The following is a 22,475-nucleotide window of genomic DNA, read 5'->3' as shown; positions in this document are numbered from 1 at the left end:
GAATGGATGGATGGAAAGATGAATGAATGAAGTATATGTACTCCAACCACAAAGAACAAGGAATGCTTACAGAAGTCAACTCAATTTGATAGACATTTATTAGGTGATTTTTATGTACAAAGTACCAAGATAGGCACTAGAATTCTCTATTTCTCTTTCATTAATTATGTTTCTTGTCTTTCAGTTGATCGTCCTCCAATTGAACCCTCCCAGTATGTCTCAGTCGCTCCCAAATATCCAGACAAGATGGGATTTGATGAGGTAGGGAGGGAAAGATTTAATGTGTGTGTATGGGGCGGGGTGGTCTTTGTGTATATAAGCAATCTGAATATAAACCTACCTATATAAAATTATAGAGCAATAGAAGGAACATTTCACATATATAATCTATGCATATATATGTACATACATATATATATATTTGGATGTTGCATTTTTCTGAGAACCAGCTAGTTTGACTCTATTGTGGATAGACTGTCCAACCTTGAACAAATCACCAAATGTGGTACATTGTTTAAGAAGAGGAAAATGGTAGAAGCAACTTGGGCAATTGCCAAAAGAAGCTAACAAATAGTTAGTACTGGTTCTGAGCTGTATTTCCTAAGAACAGATGTTACAATCATTTTTATGTGTCTCATGAATGACTTTAATTTCATTCCAGTACTTCTGGGGGAAGAAAAGTTATTCTGGAATAGCCCCAATTGTAATAGATACCCCTCTTGGGAGAATTATGGTAATAGGACAGGGACACCAGGAAGCAAGCTGGAGAAAAGACTGGATCTTGTCCTCTTCCCCCCACACCACTTCCTCTTCTCTTCTCAAATGATTTGAATGCTCTTCTCAGAATGGTAAGGTTGAAGGTTTCTTTTAATAACTAATTCTCACCCTCAACTCTTTTAACTAAGAGGTTTTATTCTTTAAGGTAAAGGAGGTAGGGAGATGGAAGGGGGAGAGAGGAAAATAGGTTTCCCCAACTTCCTATATTTCCCTGTTAATTGGAGATTTCTCAATGTGTCCAACTCGGGAAATAAAGTCATTTTCTCTAAGGGGAGATGTTGATAGCAAAGGATGACAGAGTTTCTTCTGAGCTAAGCTCCAAAGTCTTTTCAGCACTCAGTCATATAAATAATCATTGACCAAAAGAGGGAGTCCGACTTCTACCTTCTTCCCAACAGTCAGAAGAGAAGAGAAGTGAAGTTCAAGCAGCTGGGTTTCCTAACTGCTCCTTTCAAGATTCTATTGGAACTCTGTCTCCATTTTGGTTGATTGGCATTTCACCAAATTCCAAGCCTCTTGCTTTTTCTTGCAGATCTCTTTTTTGTTGCAATATCATCAATTACACAATTTTGTTTTTCATATTTTATTACTTATTTGTTCCTTTTATATAGGAAGATGGTATATGGGAGGAGGAACTGGAGGAAGAGCAATGGAGGACTGAGGCAACTAGGTGGCACAGTGGATAGAGCACCAGGCTTGGAAGCAGAAGGATTTGGGTTCAAATCTAGCCTCAGATACTTCTTTCCTGTGTAATCCTGGGCAAATCACTTAACTCTATTTGCCTAAGCCTTGCCTTTCTATATTACAGATATTAATTACCAAGACAGAGAGTAAGGGCTTAAAAAAAATAAATGGAGGGCAAAGGGAAAAAAAGGAGGGGAACTTAATTTCAGTTCTTGCCTTAATTATAATACATTTTCTGAGAGCAAGAGCTTAAAAACAGCCCCTTTGAGGAGAATGCCATCATTCTATTCCATTGGTAGAAGAGGCTACCAGAGTATCATCATCATTATCATCATTGTAGCTAATATTTAAAGGGCATCTAAGGCTTGCAAAGCATTTTATTTGTGTTATCTCATTCGAATCTCACAACAACCCTGAAAGGTAGAAGCTATTATTGTCCCTGTTTTACAGATGAGGAAACTAATGCAAGCAGAGGTTGTGACTTGCCCAGGGTCATACAATTAATAAATGTTTGAGACAGGATTTGAATTCAGGTCCACAGCTGCCTGAATAAAGAATACTCTAAGGAAAATGGAACAAATCAGTGTCAAATTTCAGAGCCAATGAATTCTTCTAGCCTAATGAGCCTTCTTCCTCTCCTATAACTGAGTTAGTAACCTTGATAATTAGGACAAGAATCAGAAACTTAGAATTGCCTTCTTTCACAAACTCAGTCAATTATCTTCCCCTCAAAAACTGCCCCTCTTCCTGACTACTGTTTCTGCCCAGGGACTCTGCAGTCCCTTCCAAATCTAGATCTGCGCTTTTTTCCAGGTACTCAAGTTTATCATCTCAGTCATCCTCAACTTCTTATTCTCCACTTTATCCCTCTTATCCAATCAAGTTGTTAGGTCATGTTGATTCTACTTCTAAGATACCCCTTGCATCTGTCCACTTCTCACCATTCACAAAGCCTTGCCTTAGTTTAGGATTCATTACTTCTCACCTGGCTTCCCACAATAGCCTGTAAGTTAGTAAGACCTGCCAGGTCACTCTCCTGCTGAAGAAACATCAGTGGCTCCCTCTTTCCCCTAAGATAAAATGCAAACTCCTTTGCTTAGCCTTTACAATATGACCCCAACCCACCTTTCTAGTCATATTACTTAAGAAACCTTAATGACTCTTTTAACTAACAAGTACCTCTCCAACCCAAGTCTTATCCATCAAAGCAAAGATTCTTTTACACAAAAAGTCAATTTGTGTCAATCTGGAAAATCTGCCAAATTGATATTTTTAAGGCACAGATCTGATCCTGTCACTCCTAGTGACAAGAAACTCTAGTAGCTACAAATCACTTCTAAGAGAAAATAAAAATGCCTGTGTTTGGTATTCAATCCATCCAACTTTGTACATGTTGGCTTCATTTTACTCATTTCCCCACATTTTATGTTTTAGACAAACTGGGTCTCTTGCTGCTCCCTGTACATGACATTTCATTTCCTGGTTGCTCTCTCTCTTCCCCTTTGCCTGCTGGTGTCCTTAGTTCCCTTACTAACTACATGTCTCTAGATGCCTAGAGTTTTGAACCTGGACTTAAGAAATACCAGAATTCCAATCTCCCTTCTGATATTAAGTGGAATACCCTAGTCCCTTATAGTCTCTGAGACTTAATTTCCTCATATAAAATATAGAGACAAGTAATTATAGTGCCTGCTTCACAGATGTCTTATAAAGCACTATTGAAATTTTATGTGTATATGTATATATATATATATATATATAAAGTTCTTTGCAAACTAAATCATTATATAAATGTCATTTATTATTGTTGGACTTATTACTATTAGAAAGGAACAGGGTTAAAATTGACTTAGAGGGGATTGAAACAAAACTCCAAATCATTTTTAGAAATGATAAGGCTACCAAAAATGGACATGATCCATGCAGTTTCATTAGCCCTGAGGACATATTCATCCTTATCATTTCTATCTCTCTTTCCATCATCCTTGCTTTATATTACATCTCAGTCCTCAGTGATTCTTAACCTGGGGAGAGGGGAGATAAGGAGAAAGAAAGAGTTGATTTCAACAGAATCTATGAACTTGCATGGGAACAAAATTATATCTTTATTTTCATTCACCTCTAACTGAGGTCATTATAATAATTATAACATATAATCCCTTGAGTTATGAATTTTAAAAAATTATTCTTAAAAAAAAAAGATTCACCAGAATGCTAAAGTAGTCCATTATGTAAAAAGGTAAAATCTCTACTCTATGCTGAGAACCCAAGTGACTATAGAGACTTCATTGCTCTCTTCCCTAACAAGTATACCATTCCTTCCAGGTCCTGTCTCTGATATCTTTAGGTCAGCTTTAGGAACATGTGCCCATGATTCTTCATGGTTGGTTTTGTCTTAAAGAAGACAATAAAAGTTGCATCATAAAGGTTGTAAAATGGTGAAGTTAATTGTAGAGGAAATCTCTTTTCCTGATGAATAAAATAATTCTAGTAATAACTAATGGTCATGAAGTGTTTTAAGACAGCTAGCTATGTATCTTTCTTGGATGGTTTAGGTGTGGACCAGCCAAGGAAGAGGTAGATTAGAAAAAGGGGTGTCGGAGGGTCCTATCAAAACAGGATTTGGGGGTCTTGTGTGGCCAATGTTTGGGTTGTATGTGACTTAATGCATTCTCTTACCCCACCCTCACCCTGTATTTACAGTTGGCTCTGAGTGTATGCATGTGTTTGCATGTTGTCTGTGTTTTTCCTTTGTGGCTATGGTTTTTATTGCTCTTGGACTGAATAGGGCCTAGAGTTGGGTTTATATTTGCTACAATCTGGTCTTCCCAGATGAGAGGTCTCTTTTGGCTCCTGCTCCACTTATAGCCAGAACAGAGCAACCAGTGTCCCCAACCAGCTCCATTATTACCCATGTGAAAGGACTGTTGTTAGGTCACTCAGACAGAAGATGTGGAATTTGTACACAGCAATTCCCACGTACACATGCACACACTCATGCAACCTGAATTAAATTTAGTGGTTTTAATGAAATTAAATATAAGCATCAACTAAATAAAGGGTGCATTTCAGTATCTCATGAAGCCTTTTCTTTCTTTTTTTTAGAAGAAAAATAACATACTTCATTTCAACACAACAGATAATTTTAACAAAACACCCAAACATATCCCTTTACAAAGTATATTCTCCAAGCAAATAGCCATTTCCCCTATATTCATAGTAAATCTACTTATCTTAAAACATTCACTTCTTTATATTTAGTTTTACTTTCCACTTGGAATCATAAAATATTGCAGCTGGAAAGGACTTTAGGGATCATCTGCTTGAACTCCCTTATTTTCACAAAATTTTCATTTTTCCAGATTTCATATCGATATAATTTTTAATATTTATTTTTGACATTTTTCAAATCACATTCTCTCTCTCCCACCTATGCCTCCCCCTTCCTCAAGAAAGCAGATAATATAAAATGGATTGTACATATATTTTTATGTAATACATATTTCCCTGTTCATCATGTTGTAAAACAGGCCACATATTACTTACACTAGAGGCAAATTCGTGGAGGAAATAAAGTGAAGAATGACATGTTTCAATCTGTTTTCAGATTCCATCTGTTCCTTTTATGGCAGTGGATAGCCTTTTTTGGCATGAATCGCATGAACTTGTCTTGGATTCATGCCTAATGAGTCCCAGGGACCTGTTATTCCCACAAGGACAGACCACTCTTAGTCTGTGGCATACTTATACACTCATAGGATTTAGAAGGGACCTTTTAGATAGAAAAGATTTTATAGATGAGGAGATTGAGTCCCAGAGAAATAAGTTGATTTTTCTACGTTCCTAAGTAGGAGGCAACCAGGTGGCATAGTGGATAGAGTGTTGGGTCTGGAATCAGGAAGACAAGAGCTCAAATCCAGTTTCAGACACCTCCTGGGAGAGTCATTTAGCATCTGACTGCCAAACAAAAAGATTCGCTGGTGAAGAGAATGGCAAATATCTCAGTAGCCTTGCCAAGAAAACCCCATGGATTGCTATGGTCGATGGGATCCTGAAGAGTCAGACACAACCAATGGCCAAGCAACCATATTAGCAGAAGAGCCCACATTTGAACCGAGGACTTCAGATTCTAGATTCGGTGTTCTTTCTACCAAAATGTGTGTCCAAGAATAGAAAAATGTCAGCTATGACAAGTGTCTGATGGATTATGACTGTGGTGGTCTAACGAATGATATATATGAAGAATTCAGAGAAGCCCCTGATGATATGTATGAAAGGATGCAGTGCAAAGGAAACCTCCAAAATGTGAACTTTATTATTTATCATTATTATATTATAAAATATGTTATATATTATTATTTAATATAAATTTTTATTATAGTGTGGTCATTGTATATGTGACTGCCACCTTGTAAATAAGCAGTAGGGAACACAACAAAACACTGGCCAGATACAATGGATGATGTAAATACCATTGGAATAAAGTCAAAGAAAATTCATGCCCTCAGAGGATTTAGAAGGGATCTTGTAGGTACAAAAGATCATAGCTCAAACTCCTCATTTTACAGATGAGGAAACTGAGTCCCAGAGAAGTAAACTGATTTATTTTCAGTCCTAAGTAGGAGACAACCAGGAGCCACAGTGGATATAGTGAATGAAGAGAAAGCCGTTATTATGTATTTTTTATCTGTCACATATTGTACTCTCTTGAATGCCTGCATCTTGAAGGAGCAGAGTGGAGATCTGTGCTTTAGCAGTGCTGTGCCTATTTGCTACTTCTGGGCTTCCAGAGTCATTTGTTTGACTTTGTTCCCTCTAGAACATTTAGGAGAATTCTTGGAGCATTAGTAAAGGAGCATCAGACTAACATCATGAAAGTGGTTAAACTGACACAGAATTCTATTTCAACAAACATTTATTAAGTTTATACATATAATATATGACATATATATATAATACGTGCATATATATGCTATATGCTGCAAGGCACTGTGGGGAAGATTTTTTTAAATGGCATAGCCAGTCCTCTTAAGGATTTTTTGGGAGTATGTATGACTTATGGGAAGGAGAGATGGGGACCAAGACGGAATCTAGGGGAAGTGTTCTAAAAATATAGATATTGTTTTGTTAAATGATGCTTTCTCGATTCCTGGGAAGAGAAGGGAACATGGAAGATATCTGGGAATTTTAATGTAACAAACTAATTTTTTTAAAAAGAAAGAAAATTTGAGGAAGGCAAAAACATCCTCAGCTAGTAATATCAGGGAAAGCTCCGAATGCCAGCCCTGGAGACCTTTGAGCCGAGGGCCATCACCAAATGCAAAAACCAACCTCCTTTTCTAATTTGACTATTGTCCTCCCTGCCCCCAAAATTCCACCAAAACTTTCCTACCCCTTTTTATTGAATGTCCAATATAATGAAACTTTGGTACTTAGCTTGTACTTCACAGGAGATCTAAAGTGAGACTTGCTTCATTTCTGTTACTTTTCACCCTTATTACCTGCTTAGATTTTCATGATAAACCTCAAACGGCGGAAGGACAGACGGGACCGAATGTTGCGCACGCTTTATGAACAAGAGATCGAGGTCAAAATTGTAGAGGCTGTGGATGGAAAGTGAGTCTTCTTCCCTCTTGTATTTGCAGGTTTGCTTAATGGATTGGGACAATAGTAAGAACTCAAATTCACGTTGTGCTCTGAGGTTTATAAACTTTTCTTTCAAAGCAATAATGGAAGGCAGGTAGTACAACTAGAGGAAGGGAAGAAGATGAGAATAATATCTATCTATGCACTTTTTACAAATATTCTTTCATTTGATCCTCACAACAACCCTTGGAGGTAAGTGCTGGAAATTGAGGCAGCCAAGCTAAGTGACTTGCCCAGGGATGCACAACTGTGTAGTTGTAAATTCCTGAACCCATAAAAACTACATTACCCCAAATTCCTTTTTTCCCTTTTCCTGCATCCTCACGTTTACCTGATTGTATTTAAGTTTGCTGTGACTCCTTCCTGGCTCTCTTCTCTTGTGACCCCAGCTGAGTTAGGTGTAAGTTTTATTTTTAGTTATTATTAATAAAACTTTTAAAATGTAATACTTAATTATTGTATATTAATTTTAAAACCCACACAACTGATGTCTGAGGCTGAATTTGAATTCAGATCTTCCAGACTCCGAGCCCAGCAGGCCATCCATTATACCACCAACTGCCTCAAATAAGATAGAATATATAGAGTACTTTACAAACTCTCAAGTGCTATTTAAATGTTAGCTCTTATTATATTATGTCTTCTTGTCTCCATTTTACAGATGAGGAAACTGACTGATTTGTCCATGGTCACAGAACTAGTCAGATCTAGGTCCAGAGTTTGAATCCATGCCATTATTTTTAACCCTTACCTTCAGTTTTAGAATCAATACTAAGTATTGGTTCCAAGGCAGAAGACTGGTAAGGTCTAGGCAATTGGGGTTAAGTGACTTGCCCAAGATCACACAGCTAGGAGATATATGAGGCCACATTTGAACCCAGACCCTCCCGTCTCCAGGTCTGGCTGAACCGACATCTTTTGATTCCATGGCCAATGCTTGTCCCACTATACCCTGCCATCTCTAAATCATGATATTATTTCAGGTAGAAAATCATTCCTGTGCTAGGAGCCTGCCATGGCCAGGGCTTCATGGCCATCAGGGGATAGATCTTTTCCTCCTGAAATCAGAGACATTCAACTTGAATTAGTGAAAAAGAATGATCTGTAGCCATTCTTAAATGAATGAAATCTGTCAGACTGGGAGCTCCTTGAGAGCAGAATTGAGGTTTTTGTTTGTTTATTTGGTTGGGGGTTTTGGGGGGGAGGGGGGGTCAGTACTCAGCACTGTGCCTGGCACACTCATTGTTCAGTCGTTTCAGTGCTGTCTGACTCTGTGACCCCATTTGGAATTTTCTTAGTCAAGATACTGGAGTTGGTTTGCCATTTCCTTCTCCAGTGCCTGGCACATAGTAGGTGCTTAATAAATTCCAATTGACCAACTGGCAAACACTCCCCAGAGATGCCCCAAATTCTGCCCAGTTAGAAACAATGGCCTTTAGATTGTTTGGCCTGGATCCACCTGGTCATCCATGGTTACTCGGTACACCTGGGAGTTTTCTGAATTATTACACTAACTGCCACTCAGCTATGATGTGCTGGAATGTGGAGGATGTATTTGGAGCCTGGTCCTAAGCAAGGGCTTGCAATGCCCTGCCTTCCCCACCACCTGCCATAGCTTGCGACTACACCCTGATTTGGCCACGTCTTATGTTCAGTTGGCCATGAAACATGAGCAACAACCTTTAAAAACTGGTGTTTCCCCTCTGTGGGTTTCATTTGGCCTCTGCACACTGTTTCCCCAAGACCTTTTTAGGCAGTCTCTAAATCCATATAATTGACTGGCTTAGTTGGGATTAGTCCTGTGTGTTCGTTTCCCTTCATTCAATCTATCAACCTCAGCACACATCTGTTATAAAACACATTCTCGAGGTGCTGGGACCTTAGAATCCTAGAATTTGAGCTGAAAAAGATATATTTGAGCACAGCTAATCCAAAACACTCATTGAATAGGTGGGAAGAGTGGGACTAAGAAAAGTGAAATGACCAACCCAAGATCATGGAGCTAGTTAATGACAAACTTGGAATTAGCACCCAGGACACCTAATTCGACCATGCAGTGTTGGACCACAAGGGACAGGACCACTGAGAAGAGTCAGCACATGATGAGAAATCATTTTTTAAAAAGGCTCAAGTCTGTGAGAGTCTCTTGTTCCTTTAAATACTCTCTCAAGATGCCCCATTTCCACTCATTACCATTGGGGGTATCTAGGTGGCACAGGAAAACCTAAATTCAAATTCTGCCTCCAACACTGATTAGCTGTCTTATCTTGGGTGAGACATAATCTCTGTTTGCCTCAGTTTCCTCAACTGTAAATACATATACTAACAAGCATCAATCTCTCAGTGAAGAACCAAAGGGAGAATATTGGTAAAGCACTTAGCACCGTGCCTGGTGCATAGTAGGTTCTCTCCCTCCCTCTCTCTCTCTCTCTCTCTCTCTCTCTCTCTCTCTCTCTCTCCATATATACATATATGTGTGTGTGTGTGTGTGTGTGTGTGCATGTGTGTGTGTTCCCTTCTTCATTTAACCAGATGATCTAAGAAAAGTAGTTATAAAAACAAAGTATTTCAAATCAATCTTTTTATTTTTTTTAAGAATAGATTCTAAGTATTGGTTCCAAGGCAAAAGGGGATTAAATGACTTGCCCAAGGGCACACAGCTAGGAAGTATCTGAGACCAGATTTGAATGCAGGAGCTCCCCATATTTAGACCTGATTCTCAATCCATTGAGCCAACTAGCTACTACTAAGATCAATCTTTTTTATGGAATGCATTTAGAATCTCAGGAATAGAAGGGGATGAATGAAGAGTGAGATACATGGGGAGAAAGAGAACATTTGTTAGGATATGAGATTAGCCTGAACAAATCCATTCTGAGTTTAGATTTGTGGGGTTTTGTTAGCTGAACCTCAAGCCTCTATAGACCAATTTCTCTGTGTACTTTACCGAAGTCTATCTCTGTTTTCATTCACCAAAGGCATCCATCCTACCTACAGTTTGCCTTTCAGTCTATTTTAGCCATCACTGTCCATATGTATATTTGAACTCTGATGTTTGATTCATGCCCATTAAACAAGAGAACCAGGAGGTGTAAGGACGTGCCCTTTCTGATTCCTGCTGGTCGTATATGACTAGGTATTCAAATGCTTTGGAGAGAACAAAGTCCGTGGTTGCTCCCCTTGACTTGGCTCTGAAGGGTATTTTGGAGCTGATGAAGTCCCTGGCTCCATCCCTTGAGTCAGATCTGAAGGGTGCCCTGGGTCTGATGAAGCCATCTCCTTACTGACCATTAAGCAGGAAGAACTTGGGGATCAGAGGACCTTTAAAGACTGTACCCCTAGTGGCTGCATCATCCAACTCTGAGGCTTCCTTTGAGGGGATGAGGTAAGAGAGGCTCACCCTTTTCTCCATCCCAACCACCATGAACTTATAAGCCCATTTCTTGCTGAGACTGATCCTGAATTTGAGGCTAGCTCTTCTATGTTCACTCCTTCCTCATCTTAGGTGAATAAGCATTGATTCTGATATAGTTCTGTCCAGGCTAGAAGACTACCGTGCCAGTTCAAGAGATCGGTGACCTTGGGTCTTTGAACTAACTAGTAGCAAGGAAAGAAATCTCTGGCAACAACTCTCTTGTTCTTGGGACATATAACATTCCCAAGATGTTGAGTTCATGCTCTGCCCAAATACAGTTTTGTTGTTGTTAAGCCATTCATTCAATCACTCTGTGAGCCCATGGACCATAGCATGCCAGCAGGCCCTTTGATTCCCCACTCTCTCTCAAAGTCTGTCCATATAGGATTCTTCTTACCAGAGTTGCCCAGTGCCCTTTGGAGGCTCCAGAGAAGGGAGCATCGGGGTGGACTCATGCACTTTTCCAAGGTCCTTCTCTGCTCAATGGCCTGTAAAAGAATGGCTTCATCATCCACAGGCACCCAAATCCCGAGTCAAACGTGGTCAGTGGGAGTCAGGAAGGATAGTTCTGCCCATGCTCTGTGCAACCACTGGTTATTCAGGGATGTCCAAACCCAAACTTTCCAAGCAAACTTTGGCTAACAAAATAGGGGCACATTCTTGGTCACAAAGGTTCCTGTCCTTATTTTCTTTGCAAACCAATAGCTATGCATATGCTATATAGCAACCTCTTCTTCTCTGACAACATATCTCTAGGCTCGAAATTTTGAGAGTGTTGGGGGGTGGGGAAGGAGGTAGGGAATGTGCAGTTTTTACTTACTTTTAGCACAATAAGGCTTTTAATAGCTTTTAACTCTCAGGGAACCTCTCTGTGTCTTGCAGGGCCCTGAATACGAGTCAACTGAAAGCTCTCAATATTGATATGCTACCTGGGTACAAGGACCCCTATTCTTCCAGGCCACTGACAAGGGGTGAAATTGGTTGCTTTCTTAGCCACTATTCTATCTGGAAGGAGGTAAATGTTCCTTCATTTCAATTTTCACATTTATCTTTGTATTCCTCGTGTTTAGCCCAGCCTTTGGGCAAAGTGGACACTGGACAATTCATTAAACTGAATGGAATGGAGTATTTCCAGCTTTGTAAAAAAGAGAGGGGTTGGAAGACTCCAGAGCTAAATTATTTGGGGTTTGAAGTTCACTAACTTGGAACCTTCTGTTGTGTGTTGTACTGTGCTCACTTTAAGATGCATTTGGTCACATGTTCAATCATTTCCAGCCCTGTCCAACTCTTCATTACTCCTTTTGGGTTTTCTTGGCACAGATACTGGAATGGTTTGCCATTTCCTTTTCCAGTACATTTTACAATTGAGGAAACTGAGGCAAGCAGGATTAAGTAACCTGCCCAGGATCCCACAGCTAGTACATCTCTGAGGCCATTTTTGAACTCACAAAGATGAATCTTCCTGACTCCAGACCCGGGTACCATCCAGTGTGCCATCCAGCTACCTCATTCAATCATAGACTTGACCTGTTATCCCAGAGAGTAGCAATAAAGTGCCAAAGTCACTTCATGGAGTCCATAACCTAACAGCTGCCTGAATTTATTTGTTAATCTTTATGGTTGGACCCAGAAAGAAGGAAAAATGGTCCAGATAGGAATAATGATAATAATAATGACAACTATTATAATATTATAGTAACCATTAGGGCAGTTAGATGGCTACAGCCAGGAAGATTCATCTTCCTGAGTTCAAATCTAGCCTCAGACACTTGCCAGCTATATAACCCTGGGCAAGTCATTTAAACCTGTTTGGCTCAGTTTCCTCAGCTGTAAAATGAGCTGGAGAAGGAATTGGCAAACTATTTCAGTATCTTTGCCAAGGAAACAACAAATGGAGTCATGAAGAGATGAATACAAGTAGAAAAAATGACTATAATGGTCATCATATCATTCATCTGATATACTTTATGTGTTTTATTTATTTTAAAAAAACCCTTTCCTTCCATCTTAGAATCATTATTGGTTCTGAGGCAGAAGAGAAGTAAAGTCTAGGCAATGGAGATCAAGTGAATTACTGGAGGATCTTACAGCAAGGGAGTGGCTGAGGCCAGATTTGAACACAGGACCTTCCCATCTCTAGGCCTAGCTCTCAATGCATTGAGCCACCTAACTGCCCCCCCCCTTGATATATTTTAACAAAATTCTTCAGCATTTGATCCCTTCTCACCTTCCTGTCAGCCCAAGAAGAAAAATATCTTTATCCCCATTTGATCACTAAGAAAACTGAGTCACATAGAGGTCCTATTCAAAGACATTTAGCAAGTAGTTGCTAGAACTAGATTTCAAGCCTATTGGCTCTTAGTTTATTATAAAATTGTCTTCTGCAGAGAAAGGATAAAATCACAAGCAGAAAGCCTTATTGATGCCTCATCTCCCAGGGGTCCACTCTTCTTCTCCATCTTTCCTATTATTAATAAAGCACAGGTAACTGGGAATGATTGATTGGTTTGAATTAATTTTCCTTTTCTGAAAACACCAGGTAATTGACCGAGAACTGGAGAAGACACTTGTTATTGAGGACGATGTGCGTTTTGAACATCAATTTAAGAAGAAACTTGTGAAGCTGATGGATGACATCGACCATGTGCAGCTGGACTGGGAATTGATGTGAGTGGCAGAGAAGGAGCATTAGCATAGAGGTTGGGGAGACTGAGCACTAGGGAGTCCTCACCCTATGAAAGAAGATTATCCCTGACTTCATCTCAATTCAGTTCTTCTTCAAACTTTTCTTTCAAAAACAATAATGCTGTTTTCCTCTCCTTTCTTCCTCCCTCGGTTCTAAATTGAAAAAAGGAAAAACTAAAAATTTTGTAATAAATGTGCATAGTCAAGAAAAACTTCTTCCTGCATTGGCCACTTCTTAAAACATTTGTCCTATTCTGTATCTTGAGTCCCTCTCCTCTCTGTCAAAAAATGGTTTCTAGTTAGACTTTTGGAATCATGGTTGGTCATCACAAGTATCAGCATCATTGTTAAGTCTTTCAGTCATTCATCTTTCCTTTGTTGAATTCTATCAATCTGTTCTGGTTGTGTTCACTTCATTCAGCATCAAGCTATACTAGTTTTCCCAGGTTCCTCCTAAACCATTCCTTTCATCATTTCTAACTCAATTCAATGAGAAACAACTAGAGTTGATCCTTGCCTGGTCTTCACTTAAGTCAGTGTTGGCAAAGACATGGCACGTGTGCAGAGATGGCACTCAGGGAACTGCTCAGTTCCCCTTCTTCCTAGCACCTGAGGACATTTTTTGCATGCCCAGCTCCTCTGTCCAGCCACCAAAAAGTAAGCATTTCCTCCCTCAGCTCTCTCCCATAATGCAGGTGCTCACCGACAACTTGAATTTGCCCTTTGGGCACTCAAACTTGGAAAAGGTTCACCAGTGCTGACTTGGGCATTCTGCTCAGAGCAAGAATTCCCAGAGAAATGTCTTTTCCCTTTTCAGGTACTTGGAGATCAGCCTTTTTGTTGACGTTTGCAAACACCAGTTTTGTCTAGTTCTGGAGGAAGAATTCCATGTCATTTGTGGTGATTTCAGATAGAGTAATGCTTGGGATTCCAATAGAATATTGACCTTGATCAGTAAAGTTTTTCCTGGCATCACTGCACTGATACAGTACAAGCAAACTTTGGGGATATTGTAGGATGCTGTTGTTCTTTTTTCTACTCCTCTTTGTTTTCAAAATGTTTATCCATAATCTCACATTCTTTGACAATTAATAGAAATCTCTTCCTTTACACAAAATACTTTCTGCTCCTTTCACCCCCAAATTGCTCTGTTCATCTTAAAGGAACAGCATAGCTTACAGTAGAATCAGAGATCTTAAAGCTGGACAGGACCTTAGAGAACATCTAGTCCAAACTCATCATCTCACTGACCAGAACAATTAAGAGACTTGCCCAAGGTCCTACCAAGCCAGATTCAAATTTGGATCAGGTGACATTGAATTCTGCTCTCTTTCAGAGTACAGGAGGACTCAAAGAGAGTAGGGACTTTACTGGTGGAGCCCTATTCATTTTGTAGTTAGCCATGAAAAAGAGGACCCTTTTCTGACATTTTAGTTTAAAGGGCTGAAACACAATGTCTGGGCTGCCTCTTTAGGCTGTGATGAGACCAGGAAATCAGGTACATGCCCTCCAGTCAGAAATGAAAGCCTGAAGAACATCTGACAGCAGGGCTTGAAACGGGGCAAAACACTGTGTCAGGAAACCCAGGGGAACACACCTGGGAACGATTTATTCTGATCTGCTATTTACTTAATGTGTCTTTACCTGCCATGACTGAGAGGCTGAGGGCAGGTTTTAAAAGCAACAGGGAACATTTCCCTTCTTCCTAACTGTGGAAGAAGTTGCCAAGCTTTCCTCCGTCTCTCCTGTGGCATGTCAAAGTGGATTTCATCAAACAGAGCCCTGCTCCTTGCCAAAAGCAGCTGGCACCGCCTGCCCTGTTCCAGGAGGGGATCTTAAGTGTGTGTCCAGAGAGAACACTTGCTCCCTCCAAAGAAACAACATCTCTAGCTCACAGGAAGCCTAGTTATACTTTAATGATGCCTGGGCAAACCTATCTAAATATCCATATTATGCAAAGTGACTAATAACCTTTAAAAATGGATACTGTGGTTAGAATTGGTGCTCTGACCCATCACTTAGGACCATTGTTTCTTCCCGTCTCCACTAGACAAGACTACCATTTCTGGGCATGAGGCCATTTTTGCTCTACTTTAAAGATCCCCCAAGAGATGGAAATTCTGCGGTCTCCCTTGGTAAACTGTTCCTATTCAATTAAACATTTACTAAATGCTCTTTATGGGCCTAGCACTGTGCTCAACTATGTGTGAAGATATAAAGAAGGAAAAAAAATATCACTAACTTAACAGTCCCTGCCTGCCCCAAAGGATTTTATATTCTCTTGAGGACATAGAATACATATACAGGTAAGTCAACTCAAGGCCATTTGAAGAGACAAAGCCCTGATAGTCTGGGGTTGGGGTGGGCAATGAGAGGTAGAAAATCAGGAATCATTTCATGGAGAAAAAGGCTCCTGAAGTGGCCCCTCAAAAAGAGAAGTATTCCAAGAGGAAAATTTGAGGAGGAAGAGCATTCTAGGCTTGAAGTGTGATATACGGAGAAGAGCTCATGGTCCATTTTGTCAAGAAATGGACAGGATGTTAAGGGGAAACATTTGAAACCAAGTCAAAGCTGTGAGGGGAGATGGAAGCCAATTTGTGGAAAAGCTTGGAAGCCATTTCTCCAGAAAGACAGAAAAATCCAAAGTGAGAAGAATAAAATAAGCAACTAAGAATATGAACTAATTCTTTTCCCCATAAGAACTAAGTGAAGAATTCTAGTGTATTTTTGTTTGGTTTGGTTTTTGTCTGGAAGATAGAAGCTAAAAGGGAAACGGTTTATAAAAACTTCCAAAATATACATGTATCAAGTGTGAGTATTATTAGTTAATTTGGTTAACGAGAGAATAAGGTTGCTGATAAGAAACTTGCTCTGAGTTGGAGAGTTTCTTACAAGCAAACTTATTCTCTAATTAGCCAAATTAATTAATTAATTAATTCTTATAGTATCAAATGATGGGATGCTAAAACAAAGGACATCCCTTAAATGGGTGAGCAAGGCAATCTAAGACAAAATAGAGAAATTGTACTTTTATCTGTTGTGGTTCAGTCATTTCGGTCACATCTGATTCTTCATGGCCTCATTTGGAGTTTTCTTGACAAAGATACTAGAGCAGTTTGCCATTACCTTCACTGGCTCATTTTATAGATGAGAAAACTGAGGCAAAAAGGGGTTAAATAACTTGTCCAAGTCACACAGGTATCTGAAGCTGGATTTGAATTCATAAAGATGAGTCTTCCTAACTTTAGGTCCAATTCTCTATTTGCTGCCCTACTTAGATGCTTACTTTACCAAATAAGTAGTAAAAGTATCTAACTCATTCCCCCTAAAATAAGCTCCATATAGGCTAAAAAATATGAGACTCAAAAATCATATAGTTAAATTTATGAATAGATAATAGAATTATGATGCCTTAGAGTTGGAACCTTAGAAATCATCTAGTCTAACACCTACCTGAAATAGAAATCCCCTATATGATGAATAGATTATTGAGGAAAGATGGAGATATTTGGAATTGGTCTTTAGATATGAATGCCAGTGTGGTAAAGTGGATAGAGAACTGGCCTCAAGCCAAGAAGACAAGACCCCTGACACCACACTGGCTGTCCAGGTAGGTAAGTCAAAGCACTGCTCTGTGCTCTAAGAAACTTTCTGCAGTCTAAGTTGCAGAGACAGTTCTGACCTCTATGGTAGAGGGAATTTGTTCATCTGGGACATCCTTGTATCTATCAATTTAAGTCCAGTCCCTACCCAATCTTTTAGCTATAGAAGTTGGTAATAAGGAGAACAACGATATTTTTCTATGATATTTCTATCCTTTGAGGAAGGAAGGAAGGAAGGAAGGAAGGAAGGAAGGAAGGAAGGAAGGAAGGAAGGAAGGAAGGAAGGAAGGAAGGAAGGAAGGAAGGAAGGAAGGAAGGAAGGAAGGAAGGAAGGAAGGAAGGAAGGAAGGAAGGAAGGAAGGAAGGAAGGAAAAATATAAGATGAAGAAAGAGGAAGGGAAAAGGATAGAAGGGAAGGATGGTAGAAAAAAGAAGGGAAAAGGAAGAAAGGAAAGAAAGAAGTAAGAAAGGAAGGATAAAAAGCATTTAATAAAGTCTTATATTGTACAAAGGGTGCATGAATACAAATAGAAAAGCTAGTCATTTGCCTGCTAACAGAGGAAGACAACAGAATATGGATCAATAAGAAATGATCGGATGTCTGCTATATGCACCAAGGGCAATGAGTTCAGAAGACATATTTGATTAATTTTATTGGGCTAATTGGGTTCATGTGGCAAGGTGAACTCTAAATTTCTCCCACACAACTACACTTTGCCCTATATTACCAATGGCATTTGAACAATCTATATAGGGCCAATGAGTGGTAACATGATGGAGTGAATAGAGAGCTAACCTTGCAAGCAAGAACATGTAGTTCCAAGTTTATCTTCTTACATGTACAACTTTGAAACAATGGGAAAGTCTCTTGTTGCCCTGAGCAGCTAATTCTCTAAATTATAAATGAGTTGCTGATCTTCATTGGTTGGAGAATTTCTATACCAAGAGTTCCTTATACTGATGAAATCCTGGGTCTGGACAAAAACAGCTGTGAGGGGGGAAAGGAGTTTATTTAAAGGTTGGACTGGATTATATTTAAAATAGGGTCACCAGGAATTTATATTAATTCCAAAGAGATTTGTTTACAATTTATTTACAAAAAAATAGAAAGAATGAAGTAAGAAAATCAAAGAGAGGTTAGGTTAAGCACTAAGTAATTTACTCCCGGCCCCTAACTAAACCCAGGCAGAGAGAGTTAGTCCTTAGGCCTCGGCAAAGCCAAGGACCTAGGGAAGTCTCTCTCAAGAGGTAAGTTTCTCCTGAGGCTAGTTTTTTCAGAAAATCCAGCAGGTAAGAGTCACCTTTTCACTCACCATGTGTCAGTCCAAAGGAAAATATTTTAAAATAGCCTCACCAGGAACAGGGTCTCAGGTTCAGTCAGCAGATTCTCCACCAGCCTCTACTCCAAAGAATGAAGAACTCCTAGTAAAAAATGAACTCAGGAAGTTGTCACTCCCTTTTAAAGACACTTTCTTTTGCATCACTTCCTGTGTCTTCATCCACTTTTTACATGGACAAATCATAGTCTAAAGCCTTGCTTGTGACTGCCCAGGAGGCAATCAGTTGATTTTGATTCATCACCCATTTTTGCACATGTGGGTCACATACCTCCCACTTAATGATTAAGTGGGATGTTTATACTTCTGGTGATTAGATCTAAAAGTGGGCAGATCTCAACTTTTAAGTAGAGTGTTTACACGTTTGGTGATTAAAATATAAAAATAGGCAGGGGTTACAATTTAATCTTCACAATCATGGGAGAGTTCATGAATTTCATTTTCACAATTAGGGAGAGTTAAATTTAGTCTTCACATAGCCCTAAGGTTTAAACTCGAAGCATTTGAAAAAATAAGAGTACCTGGGCTCTGTCTCATCAAGCACTAGGAAAAATGATGGAGCATCCACTGTTCAGAAACTGACATGAAAAATCCTTTATTCTTTATTCCCTTGAGTTTTTTGCCTTGCACTATGGGAGTCAACAAGGGATGAGCTTCTATTAGAAGTTTTAAGAGACATGTATTTATTGATTTATTTTGGCAACAAGACCAATACAGAAATTTGTTTTGCTTCACTATGCATGTTTGCAACAAGAGTTTTCTTTTTCTTTTGCTCTCAGTTGGAGTGTGTTTGGGTGGGAGGGCAAATTCTGAATAATAATTATATATATATATATATATATATGTATATATATATATATATATATTAGAGGACTCAGGGTCTCTGATTTTGGGTGACAGATTTTGGCTGCTTGAGATAATACTGTTTGTGTTAAATGTTATGAAATGTATTCAGACCTCAAAGGATACTGTACATACTCCAGCTTCTCCATCACCCCCATTGTGTTCCCTGGCCTCATGGGACTTGGCTTCTTATATTCTCATGCATGTGTGCAGTACTCAGATTGAAATCTCATTCCCTCACTCTCCTCTTCATTCTAGTTACATTGGTCGGAAGAGAATGCAAGTGCAAGAACCAGAGAAGGCTGTGCCCAATGTCATGAATCTGGTCGAGGCTGATTACTCCTACTGGACACTGGGCTATGTCATCTCCTTGGAAGGAGCTCAGAAGCTGGTTGGAGCTGATCCCTTTGGGAAAATGCTGCCAGTAGATGAGTTCCTGCCTATTATGTACAACAAACATCCTGTGTGAGTCCCACTATGGTGTCTTTCTGCCAGCCTTGGGGCATCGTTCTGTTGGAGAAAATGGCTACTCAATCTCACTGGGCAGCACTTGATATTTTGCCAAGTATTTCAGGGCACCTTTACATTGTCTTTCTCAAATGATGACTCAAGAAGATAGAGCTCTGTGCGTGCGTGTGTGTGTGTGTGTGTGTGTGTGTGTGTGTGTGTGTGTGTGTGTGTTTAATGCAAAATGCATAGAAAGAAAAAAGGCATAGCATCAATGGAGCAACTCTAGGACAACCACACAGTACTTGACTTGTACTCCTCAGTCCACTGGGCTTTGGGATCTTAGTACTTTCTTATGAATTTTAACCCTATGGGCATAGCTCATTATGGCTTCTACTCATCTCTGGCCATCTTGGTTCCTTAAGTTCATGCCTTATGGGGAAATTGATCCTCTTAACCATGACATCTCCTTCTTTAAGGAAGAGTAAAATGGCAGACTCTGGGTCTAGAGATAGAGAATCTAATCCTAAATCCTTCTCTGATTTCCCTTGGAACCCTGGGATATTTCATCACCTTTCTGAAGCTTAGTTATCTCCCATAATGGAGAATAAAGGCAGTAAAGTAGGTGCTCCCTGCTTCAGTAGAACTTTTAATGAGGTTAACAGAGGGCCAGTGATTGGGAATAGAATATTCAATTCAGAATCAAGAGTGACATGGATTCAAAGTCTGATTCTGGCAAAATGAGTAATTTTTCATTTACCTAAATTTTTAAATTTTTTTTAAATTTTTATTTATTTTTTTAATTTTTTTAAATTTTTAAAAAATAATTTCTCTGGACCATAGTTTTTTAATATATAAAATGGGGGAAAGAATACTTTAATAATAATGGCATCATTATCATAACAGTATCACAAAATTGCTTTGAGGCTCAAATGAGATGAAGCCCTCTGTAGACTTTAAAGTGCTATGTAGCCATCAGTTATTATCATTATCAGAAATGCCACATGACTTAGTTTCTCCAAGGAAAGCACAAAACAGATACAAAGGGTTGTAAAGCGCAAGACGGTAATACCACAGAATTTTGGAACAAGGAAACACTCTGGGGGGAGATCATTTGATCTATCCTGTTTTAACTGAAGAAACACAATCTGCCATACTAATACATGCATACTATGTTTTATTATTTATTAAATAAGATTCTATATCATATATTTTTATCATACCGGGCATTCCAAACCTCTAATAGCTTAAACTTATAGTAAGACTTTTAGGACCACCTGTATGATAACAGATTGTAATATAGTAGCATATATAACAAGTTATACTTATTTATTAAATTAATTTAATTATTTCATATATATATCATATATTTACACATTAAGTATATAATAATTTCATAATATAATATGATGCATTTATTTATTAAATTAAATATATGTATTATATAATGCTAAATTATAATATGCTAATATAGATAATAATATATTATTATGCAAGTAGTCCCCAAAGTCTTACTGTGATACTTGTTATATATAATCCTACACAACAGTGTGAGATCGGGTAAGTTAAATGTCCTAGCTGTACCTTAGTTTGATATGATATTATGAAAATATGACATCGTTATATAGGATTATATATAACAAGCTATAGTATTTTATATAAATATATATAACAAGTTGTATATAATCAGATGCTTGTATATGTGATCAGAGGGCAGCCAGATGGTCCAGTGGATAGAGGACTGGACTTGAAATCAGGAAGACCTGAGTTCAAATGTGACCTCGGGCACCTGCTAGTTATGTGACTTTGGGCAAGTCACTTAACCCCATTTGCTTGAATTCCTCATCTGTAAAATAAGTTGGAGAAGAAAATGGCAAACTGCTCTAGTTTCCTTGCCAAAAAAACCCAAATGGGGTCACAAAAACTCAGATATGACTGAAATGATTGAATAACAACAATGTAATCAGAAATTAGATATTAGAAATATATTGTATATTGTGACGAGGAAATCACTTTAAAAGACTGATATATATTAATTTAAGGTCACCAAGGAATTCAGCTATGTAATTCCTAAATGAAAACTCAAGTCAGCCGTCAACCTTTTATGGAGTTTTTAATTACAAACAGGAGGGAAAAAAGTATTAGAGAGAGAGAGAGAGAGAGAGAGAGAGAGAGAGAGAGAGAGAGAGAGAGAGAGAGAGAGAGAAGGGAATAAGGCTTAAATACCCCCTCTGTTTAGTTTGAGCCAAAAGGCCCAAGCCCTTAGATAGCTAAGGCAAAGAAAAGAGATCAGTCCCTATCACTCACGTGACCAAAATGGAGAAACAGTCTCAGGGGCCTCCACCTCCAGCTTCCTTCAGAGCAAGCTCCTCAGAGCACAACCTCTCAGAGCAAAAACTCTCCAACCACCCCCTAGTCCTCAGACCCTGCTATCTTTAAGGAAACCATCCAGGTTCACTCCCCTCAGTTCTCACATCTACCAATCACTGTCCCTCAATTTCCCTGTGCCAATGGTGGCTCTAGCTTAACCCAGGACCGCCCAGAGGTCTGTGGCTTTGCACATGTCTGTTGAAGGTCATATTCTCAAATAATTAAATCTTGATCCTTTGATGCAGCCCTTCCTAAATCCTTTTACTCTGAGTAGGGTGGAGATTGTATTTTCCAAGACCTGGTTCTGTCATTCCAAGTATCTCTATTGTATCAATTCTAAAATCAATCATGACTCAAAGAACTTCCTGTTCTATGCTTAAGCATAGGTCAAAGCCCTTTCCATTGTTTAGCAAAAGGTTTCTGTCCTAAAGTAGTCTTAGGTAGGGAGGAGAAGGATCCTCCCATGCCAAGGGGGTTCACATTCCAATAGAGTTCTTTACTATCAGTAGGAAATTTTTCCAGTATGAGATTTCCCAATGGGGAAATTTCCAACATTCATAAGTCTAAGAAATTTTAAGGTTTACAATATTATATCATTAATCATATATTATTTAAATTCTATATAATGCTACATTATTAATACATATTACATAATCTATATGGCTAGAT

The 22,475-nt window shown here is 38.9% G+C and overlaps 1 protein-coding gene across 2 annotated transcripts in view; it reads left to right on the top strand.

Moving 5' to 3' along the window:
• The window catches only part of COLGALT2 (collagen beta(1-O)galactosyltransferase 2), a 144,395-nt gene that overhangs the window by 117,448 nt on the left and 4,472 nt on the right, over positions 1-22,475 (top strand). For both annotated transcript variants that reach the window (XM_056815638.1, XM_016430003.2), the window contains 5 exons: positions 185-261; positions 6,971-7,077; positions 11,405-11,537; positions 13,062-13,189; positions 19,248-19,454. In XM_056815638.1, the coding sequence (XP_056671616.1) occupies positions 185-261; positions 6,971-7,077; positions 11,405-11,537; positions 13,062-13,189; positions 19,248-19,454 (652 nt within the window). The remainder of the gene's footprint in view (positions 1-184; positions 262-6,970; positions 7,078-11,404; positions 11,538-13,061; positions 13,190-19,247; positions 19,455-22,475) is intronic.

Source organism: Monodelphis domestica, chromosome 2 (genome assembly GCF_027887165.1).
Source record: "Monodelphis domestica isolate mMonDom1 chromosome 2, mMonDom1.pri, whole genome shotgun sequence".
Classification (NCBI taxonomy): Eukaryota; Metazoa; Chordata; class Mammalia; order Didelphimorphia; family Didelphidae; genus Monodelphis; species Monodelphis domestica.
This window is presented reverse-complemented; position numbering and strand designations above follow the sequence as displayed.